Consider the following 13,925-nt stretch of genomic DNA (forward strand, 5'->3'; position numbering starts at 1 on the left):
ATGGCTCAGAGAGGGCAGGCTGTGCCCGGCCAGGGCCACCCGGCACAGAACGCTCAGGTCCCACCGCTGCAGGGGGCACCCTGACCCTGACTTCCTGCTTTCAACCACGATGACCTTTTCAGACCCTCAGAGCTTTTTGCACCAATGAAGCCAATTCGCTGCCCCCTCAGCAGGCCGACGTGTGCCACCCTCCCTGCCCAGGACGCCCACACAGCCATGGCCTTGCTGCCTGCTGCAGCCCAGGCCCCGGCGGAGTCAGGCATGGAACACACTCACAGAGAGACGAGAGGTCAGGGCCAAGGCCACAGAGCAGGGATGCGGGGGAACCCAGGCTGGGGCCCAGCTCTGCCTGAACACGAGACCCCGAGAGCAGGGGTCCTGCCGCTCAGCCTTAGCCAGGTCCCAGGCCCAGACAGGCGGCTGGGCACGCTCCACGTCAGCAAGGGCCCTGGGGCTCCTGCCAGAGCTGGAGCACCTGGCTCGGGTGGGCTCGGGGGCCCTAGGATGCTTGGAAGGGTAAGGGGCTGGGGACTCCAGGCTGGGCAGGCACAACCACATGAATCAACTCCGATTGGAAGCAAAGAAAAAGGAATAAAACTAAATGTCCTTGGAAATTCATTTAGTGCTGGGCTGTCCATGAAAACAGGATAAAGTGGCTTCCTCTCTGTCTGTGCGCAGCCAGGCGGGGTGGAGGCGCTGGGCACGGGCCAGGAGGGCCTCGACCCAGCCCAGGGCCGGGGTGGGGCTCGGAGCTGGGGAAGGGGCTCCGGCGTCGCTACTTCAGGGCATCCAGGTGGGTGCAGACCTGGGAGAAGACACTGTCCACGGAGCCTTCGGCGTTGACCTGCAGGGAGACGGGCCGTGAGGGCTGCGACGCCGGGAGGGCTGGGGGGGCCCACCGAGGCAGAAGGACAACCTTGCCTGAGGCCAGGCCTGGCTCCCCCAGCCCAGCCTCAGTGGACAGCAGCCCTCACTGAACCGGCTGGGAAACCGAGGCCCAGAGAGGGGAGCTGGCCCAAGGCCACACAGTGAGTGGAGGCTGAGCCAGGCGAGGACCCAGGCTTCCGGGGCTCCTCTCTGGCAGGCGGAGGCGGGCGCACCTTGCGCACGATGCCGCGTTTCTCATAGAAGGTGATGACGGGTTCCGTGGCCTTGTAATAGGTCTCCAGCCGCTTCTTGATGGTCTCCTCATTGTCATCCACACGCCCGCTGCTCTCCCCGCGCTTCAGGAGCCGCTTGGTCATAGTCTCAGGGCCTGCGTCCACATACAGCAGCAGTGTGGGCTGTCCGATCTGCGGGCGGGGCACCATGTCACGGGGACCCAGATCCTGCCCCCTGGGGCCATCTCCTCTCCATCTTCCAGCCTCTGAGGCCCTACTCGAGACTCACTCAGACCTTCAGTCCCTTTCCAGGGCAGCCTGAGGGATGTTCCTAAAATCAATCTTCCCTGCCACTCCCCTGCTCAAACCTCTCCCATGGCTCCTCACCAGACCTACAGGGCCTGCATGGCTGGGGCTCGCCCACCCCACCGTCCCATGCTCTCCTTGCTTCAGCCACAGACTCTGTTCTAGGCTCTCATCCGCCTCCGCCCACGCCAGGCCTGTGCTCCTGCTGCTCCCCCTGCTAGGAGCCCTCTCCCTCGACCCTGGTCTAGTCCACCTTGACCTCAACACCAAGCCTGTCCTTCAGAGTCCAGCTCAAACCTCATTCTTTCAGGGTTGTCTTCCCGGATGCCCCCCCCCAACTCTTGGCCTCGGGGACAGGCTCTTGGGGCCCCGTTTATTTCTCCCTTGAGCGTGGTCCTGAGGGCAGGCAGGCAGCTGTTATACACCTTCCTGGCTGGATAAGGACTTGACAGAGAGGCAAGGGACAAGGGAAGGGGCGAGGGGCTGCTGAGTCCTGGGGGACTCTGAGCCAGGTTGCTGTTGTTGGAATAGTGTGTCATCTGCAGGATGACTTGGAAGGACAACAAAGAATAAGGCCCCGCAGCCCCTGCCCTGCTCAGTTCGGTCACCAGTGCCTCTCCACGGTGTCCCCTGCCCAGACTGGCCTCCACACCGAGGAGATGGCAGTCTTTCCTGCAGCCTGACCACGAGTCCCCGAGAGCAGGCTGCCAGGCCTGGCACGGCCCAGCCCAGCATGCCCGGTGTGGAAGGGCCCTGGGTCTCTCACCAGAGCTAGGGAAGGAGCCACCCGCGGCCGCTGCAGCCTCAGGATTGGGACTGGGACTCTCAAAGCCCTGCCTCCCACTTCCTGACTGCCTGGGCCAGTCCCCAAGGGCCTCCGTGTCACTGTCGACCCAGACCCCTCATTAAGGTCCTGCGGGTGCTGCCTGTCACAGGGACTCGGCGGGAGGAAGCCTGACCTCCAGGCTGACCTCTGCCCAGGCTCACTCTGCCCTGTCCAGCTGTGTGACCTCGGGTGAGACACCTGCCCTTGCTGGGCCTGTTTCCTTGCTTGCAATACCCAACCTGATGCCTGTCCCTACCTCCTGGATGTTTAGGATTCAGGGGGACAGCGTCAGCTGCCTTCAGGGAGGGTGGCTCCTGCTTCCCGATGACCGTACACAAGCCACCCTGGTGCTCCTATTTTACAGATGACCGTGGTGGCAAAGGCTGGGCCTGGCCCCAGCAGTCTGACCACCTCCAAGGCCACCACCAACCCCTCATCCATCATCTGCTGAGCTCCTCCAGGCCACAGACCCACAGTCTCCCAGGGCCACGCACGGTAAGTACACCCCAGGTGGAGGTGATAAATCCACGAGTGCCAGCCTAGCCTCTGGGCTGGAAGGCCCAGGCTGAGATTCTGGCCGTGGGGCCTCAGTTTTCTGGACAGGACAGTGGGCACTTAGCCTGGAGAGACAGCTCTGGGAAAGCTCTGGCCCTTGGAAGCTCTGGCCCTTTAGCCAGGCGCGCCAGCCACATCTCCAGGCAGCCCTTCCTCCTTTGGTGAAGCCCTGGTGCCCCCTGGTGTCCAGAGCCAAGAAGACCAGATGCCGGGACGCCTGGAGGCCACCGCAGGGCTGGGCCGTGTGCGGAGCCTGCGGCCCTCAGCAGCATCCACAGCAGCCCCAGGAAGGATGGGGACTTCCATTAACCCCATTTCTAGATGTGACCCTGAGGGTCGCAGGTGATGTCACACAGCTGGAATGTGCGGCCTGGCATCTGACCACAGGGTCCAGGGTCCGGGGTCTGAAGGAAGCCAGCCAACCCCATGTCACAGAGGGGAAACCGAAGTCCGGAGCTGGGCAGACACTTTCTTGAGGTTTTGCAGCCACTTAGAGGTTAAGAAAGATAGCCTCCTGCTCCTGAGTGAGGTTCGAAGCTAAGGAAGCCCAAAGACGGCCCCCGAGATACGGGGAGTGGGCTGGGATCTGGTCCTGCCCCAGCCCACTGGGATGCACGGCCAGCCCCAACGCACCCTTGCCGGCCTCTCTCCTAGGCACTTGCGGCCCCATCTGTTTCCTGTATGGCCTTGTGACACCAGAGGTAGAGATGAACGTGTGCGTGTGCCTGTGCGTGCTCACACACATGTGCATCCCCGTGCATATGTGCACTGTATCTGTGTAAATATGTGTGCACATGTGTGCACGTGCCTGTGGCCTTGTGTATGCAAACTTGTGGGCCCGTGCATGTGTGTGTACCTGTGTCCATGTGTTTGTGCATGACGTGCGCACAGATACATGTGTTTACATGTGTGTGTGCTGCACATGTGCCTGTGTCCATGTGTGTGCTTGTGTGAGGTGCCCCCACCTTGTGCAAGGTGCTCCTGGTGGGCACCGTGCTAGGAAGCTCAGAGCCATTATCTTCTGGGCTTGCTCTTTCCAGCCAGACTCCCTGTGGCCCCCTGGAAGGAGACCAGACGCCCCTCCCTGACATTCGAGTCCTCCAGCCAGGCCTGAACCCCCTCGCGCGCATCACCCCTGGTCGGCCTGCCCACATATCGTGCTCTCCCCACACCGGCTGTACCCTTCCACCCTGCCAATGCTGTTCCCTGCTGCTCCAACTGTGTGTTTACCAGGCACCAAGCCCCACACTGGAAGGGAGCATCCTCCCTAATCCCCATGCTGCCCTTTACAGAGCTGTGACCTGTCACCCCCATTCTGCCGTTGGGAAACTGAGGTTCCAAGATATAGAACGAATGGCCCAAGGTCTCAAGATGTTGAGCTGGAACCTGAGCCCAGGTTTGTGACCTCTCCAGCCTGGGGCTTTCCCTTCTTCTAGACCTTTCCTTCTAGACTTCCAGAAAGTCTTCCTGGTTTTCTTCCTCACCCACACCCCATGAATCAGCCTCTTTCCCTCTCCCCAACCACACCCCGAACTCTGCCCTGCCTTACCCGCCGCTCAAACTCTTCTCCCTGCTGCACCTCCCGTGGGTAGCCGTCGATCAGGAAACCTTTGGAAGTGTCTACTTTGGCCACCATGGCGTCGCGGAGCATGTCCAACACTGTCTCCTGGGGCACAGCAGGAGGAAGGGGCCGTGAGCCTCCCCTTCGCTTCTCTAGGCCGTTGCTTGTGCTGGTCCCACTGCCTGAAACGCCCCTCCCCTCTGACACAAATGTCCCAAACAGGCCTCCCACCCCAGGAAGCCTCTGCAGAACTGTGGAGCCCTTGACGGGATGATTCATCACGTCACACCGAGGTGTTTACTGAGCCCTCCTCCCAGCCAGGTGCCGGTCTGAGCCCTGAGGACACCGCTGTGGGCAGATCAGACCTTCCCTGTCCTGGGGAAGCTTAGGGTCTGACGAGGGACCCACGATTCCACAGTGCATTCATCAATTTCCCAGCATGACACAGGGTGTACGAGCAAAGAAGGGAAGCTAATGGAATATAAAATCGGGGGGGGGGGTCTTAGCCCAAATCTGGGGAGTTGGGGGGTCTGAAAACTGAAGAGGAAAGAACATTCCAGGCAGAAAGGAGTGTGGCCAGTTTTGAAGCGACACAAAGGCCAAGGTGGCCAGAGGACAGAGTACAGGGGAGAGTGGGCAGCAGGGCAGGGTCCTACAGGGTCTTGGGAGCTTCCAGAAGGAATTTGGTGTCACAAGCAGTGGGAGCCACCGGAGGGTTTGGAGCCAGGGAGGGTTGTGGTCAGCCTTGCCAGTATGCCATGGGCTCTGCTGGCACGTGCCCACTCAGGGTCACCGTCACCCATTCCCGTCATGCCACCAGGGCCCACTCACCAGCGGCACCAGCTGCCCCTTCTCCATGATTTCTGACAGCTTCTTGCCCCTGGCCGAGCCTGAGCTGACCTCGGCCCGCAGCAGGTCCCCGGTAGAGAGGTGGGTGTAGCCGTACTTCTGCACAATCTTCTCACACTGGGTGCCCTTCCCCGAGCCAGGCCCGCCTGCGAGGGCCCGCCAATTCAGAAACCCCGAGATGGGGGGCTGCCAGGGACCCCAGCAAGGGAGGGCCAGGGCCCAGGGTGCAGCCCCAGGCCCTGGCTTCCACCGGCACCTGCAAAGACCCTCCCCACTTGCCTCACCGCCTGCCCGCCTGCGACTCACCCACCACAAAGATGATCTTGGTTTTCTTCAGCTTCTCTGCAGGAGAGAAAAGGGGAGCGGGGCTCAGTCACTCGCTTGGTCAATGGCCAGAGGCACCTCTGGAGTGCCAGGCCTGTGCTGCTCCCCAGACAAGGGGACAGACATGGCTCGAGCTCCTATCAGGGAGGCAGACAAGTCCCAGCCCAGAGTGAGCAGTACGTGCTCGAAAGCTCGGAGGTCAGAGAGGTCAGGGAGGGGTGGGTGTTCCAGGCAGAGGGGCCGTCAGAGGCCGAGATCTGGAGCCCAAGAGGCTGGGAGGCAACTCTCGTGGGGCCTCCCTGTGCGTGGCTGGGCCCCAGGGTCTGGTCACCTCTGGCCTTCTGGTCTTCCTTGCTGACGTGGTTACCGGACGCACAGCAGCCCATGGTCCTGTCCTGCTATGGCCCTTCCTCTCCCCTCCCAGGACTGGGCCTGCCCATCGCCCGCCTTCCCACAGTGCTAACGTGGAGTTGGCAACAACACATGTTGCTGTGGAGACGGTTGCCGGGGAGGAGGGCTGCGGTGGGCGCGTGGAACTCTTGCCCAGACAGGGAGGCGAGCTTGCGTTCCAGCCTCTGCCTCGCCGCGCCGGCCGTTAGATCTGGGCAGAGGGAAACTGAGGCCTAGAGAGGGAGGGGCCTGCACAAGGGATGTCAGAACCGGAACCAGAACCCAGGTCTCTGCCCCCGGCTTCCCAGGCTTCCCCTCTTCTGAGGGAGACAGAGGACCAGGCTGTAATCCACCCTGCTGTGTGACCTCAGGGAAGAAGCCTCTGTCCCCCTCTAGTCTCTGTCCCTGGCCCACTGAGGAGGTGGCTGGCAGCTCCTAGGGCCCTCTTGGCCCTGAGGCTGGAGGCCTAGAGGAGCTGTCAGAAGAATGACTTCTCCTTTGGGCTCCCGTCCCCGGAGGAAGGCACAAGCTGGGGGTAGAGGGAGGCCACAGTGCTGTGGTGGCTGGTGTTTGAAGCTCGGGGTGGAAGGGCGACCACTGGCTCCAGGCAGCTGCAGCAGCCAAGCCCGCGAGCTCCTTTAAGAGCTGCCTAGGCCAAGGCACAGCGCCAGGGCCTGGACAGATGCGGCTGCCAGCAGCCCAGGGCGGCCCGTTCTGGGCTCTCTGCCTGCCCTACATCTCCCTCCCGCCCACAGGAGCCAGGAGGGCCCAAGGCCTCCTCAAGGCCTCACTGGATGACAGGGAAACTGAGTCCCAGAGAGGAACAGGAACTTGCTTCATCCTAAAGGCTTGGCACTTTGCGTACTCAGGGCCTCTCCACGAGGCAGGCCTCCCCTCCCCCACACCCCCCTCTCCAGAAAGAGGCAGGGACTCATCTCCACAAATACCAGCGTAAGAGGGGAGCCCTGGGGCCCTCGGGAGCCTCAGGGAGGCCTTGTTGCTTCTAAAATGAATCCCGGAGCTGGCACAGCCCATGAGAGGCCAGAGAAGGATGCTGGTGGCTCCCAGACAGGCCTGCTCTGGCAGCCCCGGAGCCTCCTCCAGCACCCCCAGAATGCCCTGCGAGCACACCCTCTGCATGGACAGGCACACTGAGGCCGGGCAACAAGTGGGACCAGAGGAGCCTCGTACCTTCCATCCTGCCGAGGTCCCGGGAGCCGAGTCAGTGCTCTGCAAGACAAGGGCACAGGTTGGGGGGTTCTCCTCCCCACCCTGACTCAGCTCCCGCCAAGCCACACCCGGGCCCCACATGCCTCTGAGGGCAGAGGGGCCGCTGGGGCAGGGAAGGCCCAGGAGGCTGGGTGACCTTGGAAGAGTCACCTTTCCTCTCTGGCTTCCACTGCTTCACCTGTCACAGGAGAGCAGTAACCCCCGCCCACTGCCACCCCCTCAGTTCCCGCTGGAGGGACAAGGAGGGTGAGGGCAGTGAGCTGCTTCCCAGCCACTCCCAGGAAACAGGGCATGGGTCCAGCGTCACCCAGATGCCTTGACAACGCTCCCCAGGGCTGGGGAAAGCTGCCAGGAGGCAGATGGAGCTACGTGTGTCCTCATCTGGGACAAGGTTTGGATGAGGATGCTCCAGGGGACACAGAGGCCTGAGGGGTGGGATTTGCAGGAGCTGCTCACGGGGACACAGTCCTTTGCACTTTTCAAAGTGAGGTGGTCCCAGGCTCTTGGCCCTGTGCGGGTCCATATTCCAGTGGCTGCACAGGGCCGCTGACGCCTACCCTCTCACCTAGCCTCACTGCCCGCCTTCCCCTCAGCATGCAAAGAGACCCCGTCGCTGCTGTGTCCCCACGCTGTGCTTCCCCAGCCCCCCGGGACCACCCGTGGCCCCCTTCCCAGCAGTCCTGTAGAGCTGCCCTCCATACACCTTTGGCCTCCATGTCTTCACCTCGCACCAGCCCTCTCCAAGGCCACTAGTGACCATCACAGCCACTCTTGCCTGAAGCTTGCTCCACCCTTGATTCTGGGACCCCACCCCAGACCCCTCTACCGCCCTCTCACTCTTGGCTTCAGGCTCCCTGTGCAGCCAGCCCGGGCCCCCCTCCCAAGCCCAGGACATCCATGCCCAAAGGCCCCATAGATCCCTCAGTTACTTCACAGCCCTACTGAGCCCCCGGCTCCAGGCCCGGATCACCAGGCAAGAGACTGGTCAGCATGAAGGCTCTTATCCCACACCCCTGCACGCCCACCTCCCAACTTCCCTGCTCCTGAGGCTCACTCCAATCCATGACCTCACCACGACGTCCTAAACAAGGGGCCTGGGCCACTCTTCCCACCTGTGCATGGGGGGCCTCCTGGCCACCATACCCCACCAGGGAATCTGCAGGACCTTCTCTGACAGCAGAGGATTGGATCGTGTCACACACCTGCTCACAACTTTCCATGCATGGCCCTCTCGGCTCCCAAGACAAAGTCTGGGCCCCTTAACATAGCCGACACGGCCCCTCCACCCTCTGCAGACTTCTCAGCTGCCACTGGAACTGCTTGGAGCTCGCTCACCCACCATGATGGTGTCCCCTCAGTCCTTGGCAGACGGTATACTCAATGCCTGGATACCTATCCCCACCTCAACATTGTTTGGGACTCAGCTCGGGTGTCACCTCCTTCAGGAAGCCTTCCTGGACTCTGCCCTTCACTCCCACACTGGCAGGTGCCTCCTCTGACCTTCCCCCGGCATTGCACACACCTCACCGTATTGGGCCTCTTCACTACACTGTGGGCCTGTGTCCTCACCGACTGGGTCTGGGCCAGGGGTGGGGAGCCCATTCCAACCCTGCTGCCGTCTTGGGAGGGAATGGAGGCTCGGAGAGGCAGACTAGCTCAAGGGCCTGGCTGGGGTCTGGTTTTCTGCTGCTCTGGGCCTGGCACCTGGCAGGACCTTCAGCACCTTTACTGATGGCCTCTGAGGCTTGCGGGGCATGAGTTATAGCCCTTTCCTGCTGAGTGTGCTCAAGGAGGGCTAGGAGCTGCCAAGCACCCCTCAGCAGCTGCCCAGGGGTGGAGGAGTGTCCCCAGCCAGGGACAACCACGGTGAAGCCCTGAGAAGTGGCTCCACCCTGCCCCACCCCCTCCTAGTAACCTAAGCCCCTCCGTCCTGCTGGCACCTGCCACTTCCTTGACCCAAAATAACTTGGGTTGTGAGGAGACCTCACAGAGGCCAGGGGTCCAGGACAGACTTGGGTTACGGGCGAAGTATCAGGCCTTATAAGGCCCCCGGGCCAGGCCCCAGCCACTCCTAGCATCACTGAGTGGCCTGCTAACTGGCCTGGGGAGCCTGGGTCAAGAGGGACAATGACTTAACCCCAACTACAAGGTAAGGCCAGGGCAAGGCCCAGGTATCCCAGCTCCTGCCCAAGAGCAGACTTCCCAGCACTTGGCAACCAACTGGTGTTCAAATCCCAGCTCCACCACTCAGCTGCGTGACCTTGGGCAGCCAGAGTCCCCTCTCTGGGCCTGTCCCGCCATGGCTGGACAGTGCTGAGTGGGCAGTGGAGTGGTGCTGCAGGTCCCAAGTGCTGGCCCTGGGGCTCCTGCCAGGAGGCTGGGACATGGGCGAAGCATCGGGGGCTTCCAGTTCCCCCAACACTCGAAGTGACGTGACAGGAGAGTCCCTTCCAGCACATAGGCTGCCCCTGCCCTGGTCCTCTGGGGCAGGGAGCCAGGCCACAGTCCCCTCTCCCTGGGCCCCAGCTGGGACGCGCCAAGGGCAGGGACCTGGAGCCCCAGGAGTGAGGAAGGGTTGGTGACTGTCTGCGAGGCTGGGAGGAGCTGCAGCGCATGCACACACGCACGCACACACATGCACGGATCCACAAAGGCACGGGCAGTGAGGCACAAACACCCAGAGCCAGGGGAATACACACACATACATACACACGGATCATACCCAGGGATACAAACACACCCCCCCCCAAGGACAGCGACACAAACACGCCCCAGCCTCCCCCCAGGGGGCGCTCCCCCCAGACATCCACCTGCCATGCACTGACCTGGGGAGGGGTGCGGGTGGGCGCTGGGGCCAGTGCGTGCCCTGCCTGTCCTCGCCGGCCGCCTGCACAGGCGACTATTTATAAGGCTGTCAGCGCGCGGCATGCCGGGAGCCAGCGCTCCCAGCGAGGGCAGGGAGGGAGGGAAGGGGGAGGGAGAGCGGACGGGAAACTGGGAATGGAGCGGAGACCGCCAGAGCCCGAACCGATGGGAAGCCAAGGCGCGGCTGGCACCCCCTCTCCGTGCACCCCCTGGTGGCTGGGCCCACACATGAGCACTACACTCTACAGTTTGCCAAGGCTTCTCCGTTCCTCTGTTACCGCCACTGTGCCAGGGTACACGCCAGGGTACAAGGCCAGGCTTTCTGGATGGCAGCTGGAGAAACTGAGGCCCAGAGAGGAGAAGCTCTTTGCATAAGATGCCACAGCGCATTGGTGGCAGAGAGAAGCCAGACCAGGAGGGAGGGGAGGGAGGCAGGAGGCGTGGACTCTGGGGCTTTGCTGGCCCAGAGGCTCTGGGGCCAGTCCCACCTGGGACTCCTCCTCCCCTGTTGGGAGGGGCCCTTCAAGCTGCTCTGGAACTGAAACTCCTCAGGGCCACAAAGGCTACCCATATAATGTAGAAGATTATTACAAAACAGCCCTGTCCCCATGGAGCTGCAAGGCAGCTCCCAGTGAGTGAGTGCTGGGATGCGGGACATTCAGAATGCTGTGGGTACCCGGGCGGGGGATGGATAATCCTGAGGAAAAGAATAGCTCTGGCTAATGAGCACTCAGGTGCCCCTTAAACACGGGGGAGGAATGTGAAGCCGGCATGTCAGTTGCCTGCCTGAGCTTCCCTGTAAAAAGCCATGTGTTTATCCAGCATTTTCCAGAGTGACTGGCACGTAACAGGAGGTCCTCGATAGTGTAGCAGGGTAGGAATGAGAGCCCACGGCTGTCAAGCTTCAGGACTTAAGCACCGGAACACCCACCAGATCACATCACGACCCTGAAGGCAGCAGCCCCAGATGGCAGGGTGGACTGAATTTGGAATTTGTCTTACAGGCTCTAGGGAGCCATGGAAGGTGTTTGAGCAAGACAGTGAGACTACCAGGAGATTGAGACAACCTTAGGTGGCGGTGCCTTAGCAACAACAGCAGCCAGACACCAGGAGGCCCGCATCCAGTCCCAGCTCTGCTACCTGTGGTGCCAGACAAGTCCTTACTTCTTGGGAGCGTAGTTGGGGGTGGACGCTGTGGGTCAGAGGCTCTGCATTAGAAGCTGTTTGAGGCCTTCTCATGGGTGTGTGCACTGGCACAACCTTTGGGAAAAGCAAACTGACAATGTAAATCAAAACTTCAGATGTGCCCTTCAACTTTTAGAAATTCATTTCAAATAAACACATGTGGGCACAAAATTCACACAGGAAGGTTTTCTAGTGCCGGTGGGGACTGACCGGGTTGGTGGCACAGCTAGGGGAGGTGGAGAGGTGGTGACTCTGCCGTAGAGTCCGAGGGAGAAAGGAAGCCCACGTTCTTCGCAGCTGGTGGTGCAAGAGGTGCTGACACACCCAGCGTTGGTGAGAAATTGCCAAAAAGCCCAACTGTGCTGGTCCGATCCCACCTGCACAAAAATGACTCGAGCTACACAGCAGTGTTGTATGTGTGTGTAAAATCTATTCCCGGATATATATATTTTTTTGGCATTTTAATTCTGCAAAGTTAAAATCATGTTGCTTTACATTCAAATCGATAATATCTTCGAATTGATGAAATGAAACAGGGCTGAGAAGGCGGCTGTAGGGAGTGTGACCGCCTGGCTATACGCGAGACTTTCACTTCCTACATAAGGGCTTCCCCAGGCTTTTTTTTGTTCGTCCATACAACAAGCATCTATTACTTTATATAAAACAGCTTTAACATGGATGAACCTTGAGGACATTATGCTGGTTATATAAGCCGGTCATAAACAGAAAAACAGCGTATGATTCCATTTGTATGAGGCATGTAAAGGAGGGAAACTCACAGAAACAGAAAAGTAGACGGTGGCTGCAGGGGCTGGGGAGAGGGACAGGGCGAGCCCCTGTTTCATGGGGACAGTTTCAGATCTGCAAGATGAAAAAGTTCTGGAGATCTGTTGTACAACAGTGTGAAAATGGCTAAGCTGGTTAATTTTATGTTATGAGTTATTTTTACCACAATTTAAAAATAAAGTTTTTAAATAAAAAAATTTTAAGTACCCGTTTTAATTATTTCATTTGTATATGAATGATGGATTTTCCACCAATGCTGGGATATTAAAGTTTCAGGGTTTTATCTCCCAGCTATAACCTAAAGAAAGAAAAAAGGAGGGGGGAAGGGGGAGGGAAAAAGAGGGAAAGGGAAGGAAAAAACTGCATGGAGGAAAGATCTGGAAGATTATACCCTACATTTTTAACAGGGAATAGGGCTGGGTGATGCCTTCCCTTTCTACCCTATATCATTCACACAATTTAAGTTGTTTTATAACCAAAAATCTAAAAACACAAACATATAAAAATGAAACCAATTTTTGAACACATTTAAAAAATATTTTTGTTCAGGAAAGAATTCCAAGGCTTAAAAACAAACCAGCGCCAGGGCGGAGGATTCTGGGGCCTCCTCACTCTGAAGTTCACAGCCAGATCCACGGGTCAGCACGCAGGGCATTGGGGGAGCCCAGGTTGGGGGACGGGGCTGCCCCAGGAGGGCCTGGCGGAACCCCTGAGCATCCGCAGGCAACAGCTGGAGGTAGGAAACAGCTGGACAGGAAACCCAGAGAGGAGCGGCTGCCCTCACTAGGGCTGCAGCCAGGGGGAGGTGCAGGGCCCTTTCCACAGAGGTGGGGCCTCACGGGCTTTGCAGGGGTAACTGGTAGAGGGGTGCAGGTGTGGGTGTGGGAGACCTAGAACACCAGACGAGGAGGTGGGTTTGGTCCTGGCCAGTGAATGGGAAGCCAGGGAAGGTTTCATAGCAAAGAGAGCCATGCCAAGGGGGCTTTGGGAAGCTAACTCTGGCAAGTGGACCAGTCCCCAAGGGGTCCCATCTGAGGAGGTAAGAGTTTGAGGAGTTGGGGTCGAGGCCCACCATAGTCCCACCTCCTGATGCTAAACTGAACTTCCCCAGGGTCCACCCCAGCAAGACCTCCTGTTGACACCCTCCTCCGGACCTGCCTTCATGCCCACAGGTGGGCAGAGAGAAGAGCCACGGCATTCTGGGAGAAATTCTACCCAAAACCTATTCCTGGGCCCAGATTCCCCGCCCAGCCTGGGGCCGGAAATGCGCCATATTCCCATATCCCCACAGCCACGCTGGGCGTTGGGCTCCCCAGGTCAGGACTGTGCAAGGAGTCTCTGTCCCTCCGGTAGCCTCTCCCAACAGCCATCATTACTGCATCTGCTCAGTCCCCGGGACCCACCATCCTGCTGCGGCCCCACTTGGTCCCACTGGGTCCCACTGGACTTCTCTAAGCAAAAAGGATCAAGGCCTTGACCCCTCAGGCTGACACTCAAGGCCCTCTGCCATCTGGCCCCAAGCAGTCTGGCCTCTCACTGCTGCCTCCCGCTGTGGCCTCACCGCCTACATGAGGCTGAGGCTCGTTGGGGCCATTCCTCCCCCCACCCCCAACATGCCCTCCCCCGTCAATGGGGCCTAACACAGCACAGTACATGGCCTGTGGCTGCTGACTGACTACATGAACTGAGAGACAAATGCAAGGTGCCACCATCCGGCTGGCCCGGTGCCCAGTGCCTGGGGAAAGCTCTCTTTCCTGTCCGCAGCAGCGCGGGGGCCCTGGGAGATCCCAGCAGGCCGCCTGCCCTTGTCTCACACAGTCACCCTTTGTTAGGCCTCACTCCCAAGGGCATCTTATCTGCCTAAACAGGTTGTAATCTCGGAGTCACAGACCCGCTGCCTCCTGCCAACCTGGAGTAAACGCCTTTCTTTCTTTTTTTTGAGACAGAG

The 13,925-nt window shown here is 59.8% G+C and overlaps 1 protein-coding gene across 2 annotated transcripts; it reads right to left on the reverse strand.

Moving 5' to 3' along the window:
- Positions 1-505: 505 nt before the first annotated feature.
- On the reverse strand, positions 506-10,010 carry AK1 (adenylate kinase 1). 2 transcript variants are annotated; one of them, XM_069474699.1, is made up of 7 exons: positions 9,967-10,010; positions 7,103-7,141; positions 5,504-5,539; positions 5,180-5,343; positions 4,337-4,453; positions 1,101-1,292; positions 506-844 (listed from the first exon to the last, which is right to left on the reverse strand). In XM_069474699.1, the coding sequence occupies exons 2-7, from the start codon at positions 7,107-7,109 to the stop codon at positions 776-778; spliced, it is 585 nt and encodes a 194-aa protein (XP_069330800.1). In that variant the 5' UTR covers positions 7,110-7,141; positions 9,967-10,010; the 3' UTR covers positions 506-775. The 2 variants fall into 2 exon arrangements, with proteins under 2 accessions (XP_069330800.1, XP_069330799.1); XM_069474698.1 differs by lacking the exons at positions 7,103-7,141; positions 9,967-10,010 and adding an exon at positions 5,853-5,907.
- Positions 10,011-13,925: the final 3,915 nt, after the last annotated feature.

This window comes from Eulemur rufifrons, chromosome 7 (assembly GCF_041146395.1).
Source record: "Eulemur rufifrons isolate Redbay chromosome 7, OSU_ERuf_1, whole genome shotgun sequence".
Classification (NCBI taxonomy): Eukaryota; Metazoa; Chordata; class Mammalia; order Primates; family Lemuridae; genus Eulemur; species Eulemur rufifrons.

Excerpts from the sequence above, each read along its gene's own strand:
- AK1 (XM_069474698.1), bottom strand. The coding sequence starts at position 5,907 with ATGGGCTGCTGTGCGTCCGGTAACCACGTCAGCAAGGAAGACCAGAAG. Across the intron at positions 5,540-5,852 it reads GGAAGACCAGAAGGCCAGAG|AGAAGCTGAAGAAAACCAAG; the intron begins GTGACCAGACCC and ends TCTCTCCTGCAG. Across the intron at positions 5,344-5,503 it reads CAAGATCATCTTTGTGGTGG|GCGGGCCTGGCTCGGGGAAG; the intron begins GTGAGTCGCAGG and ends GGGCCCTCGCAG.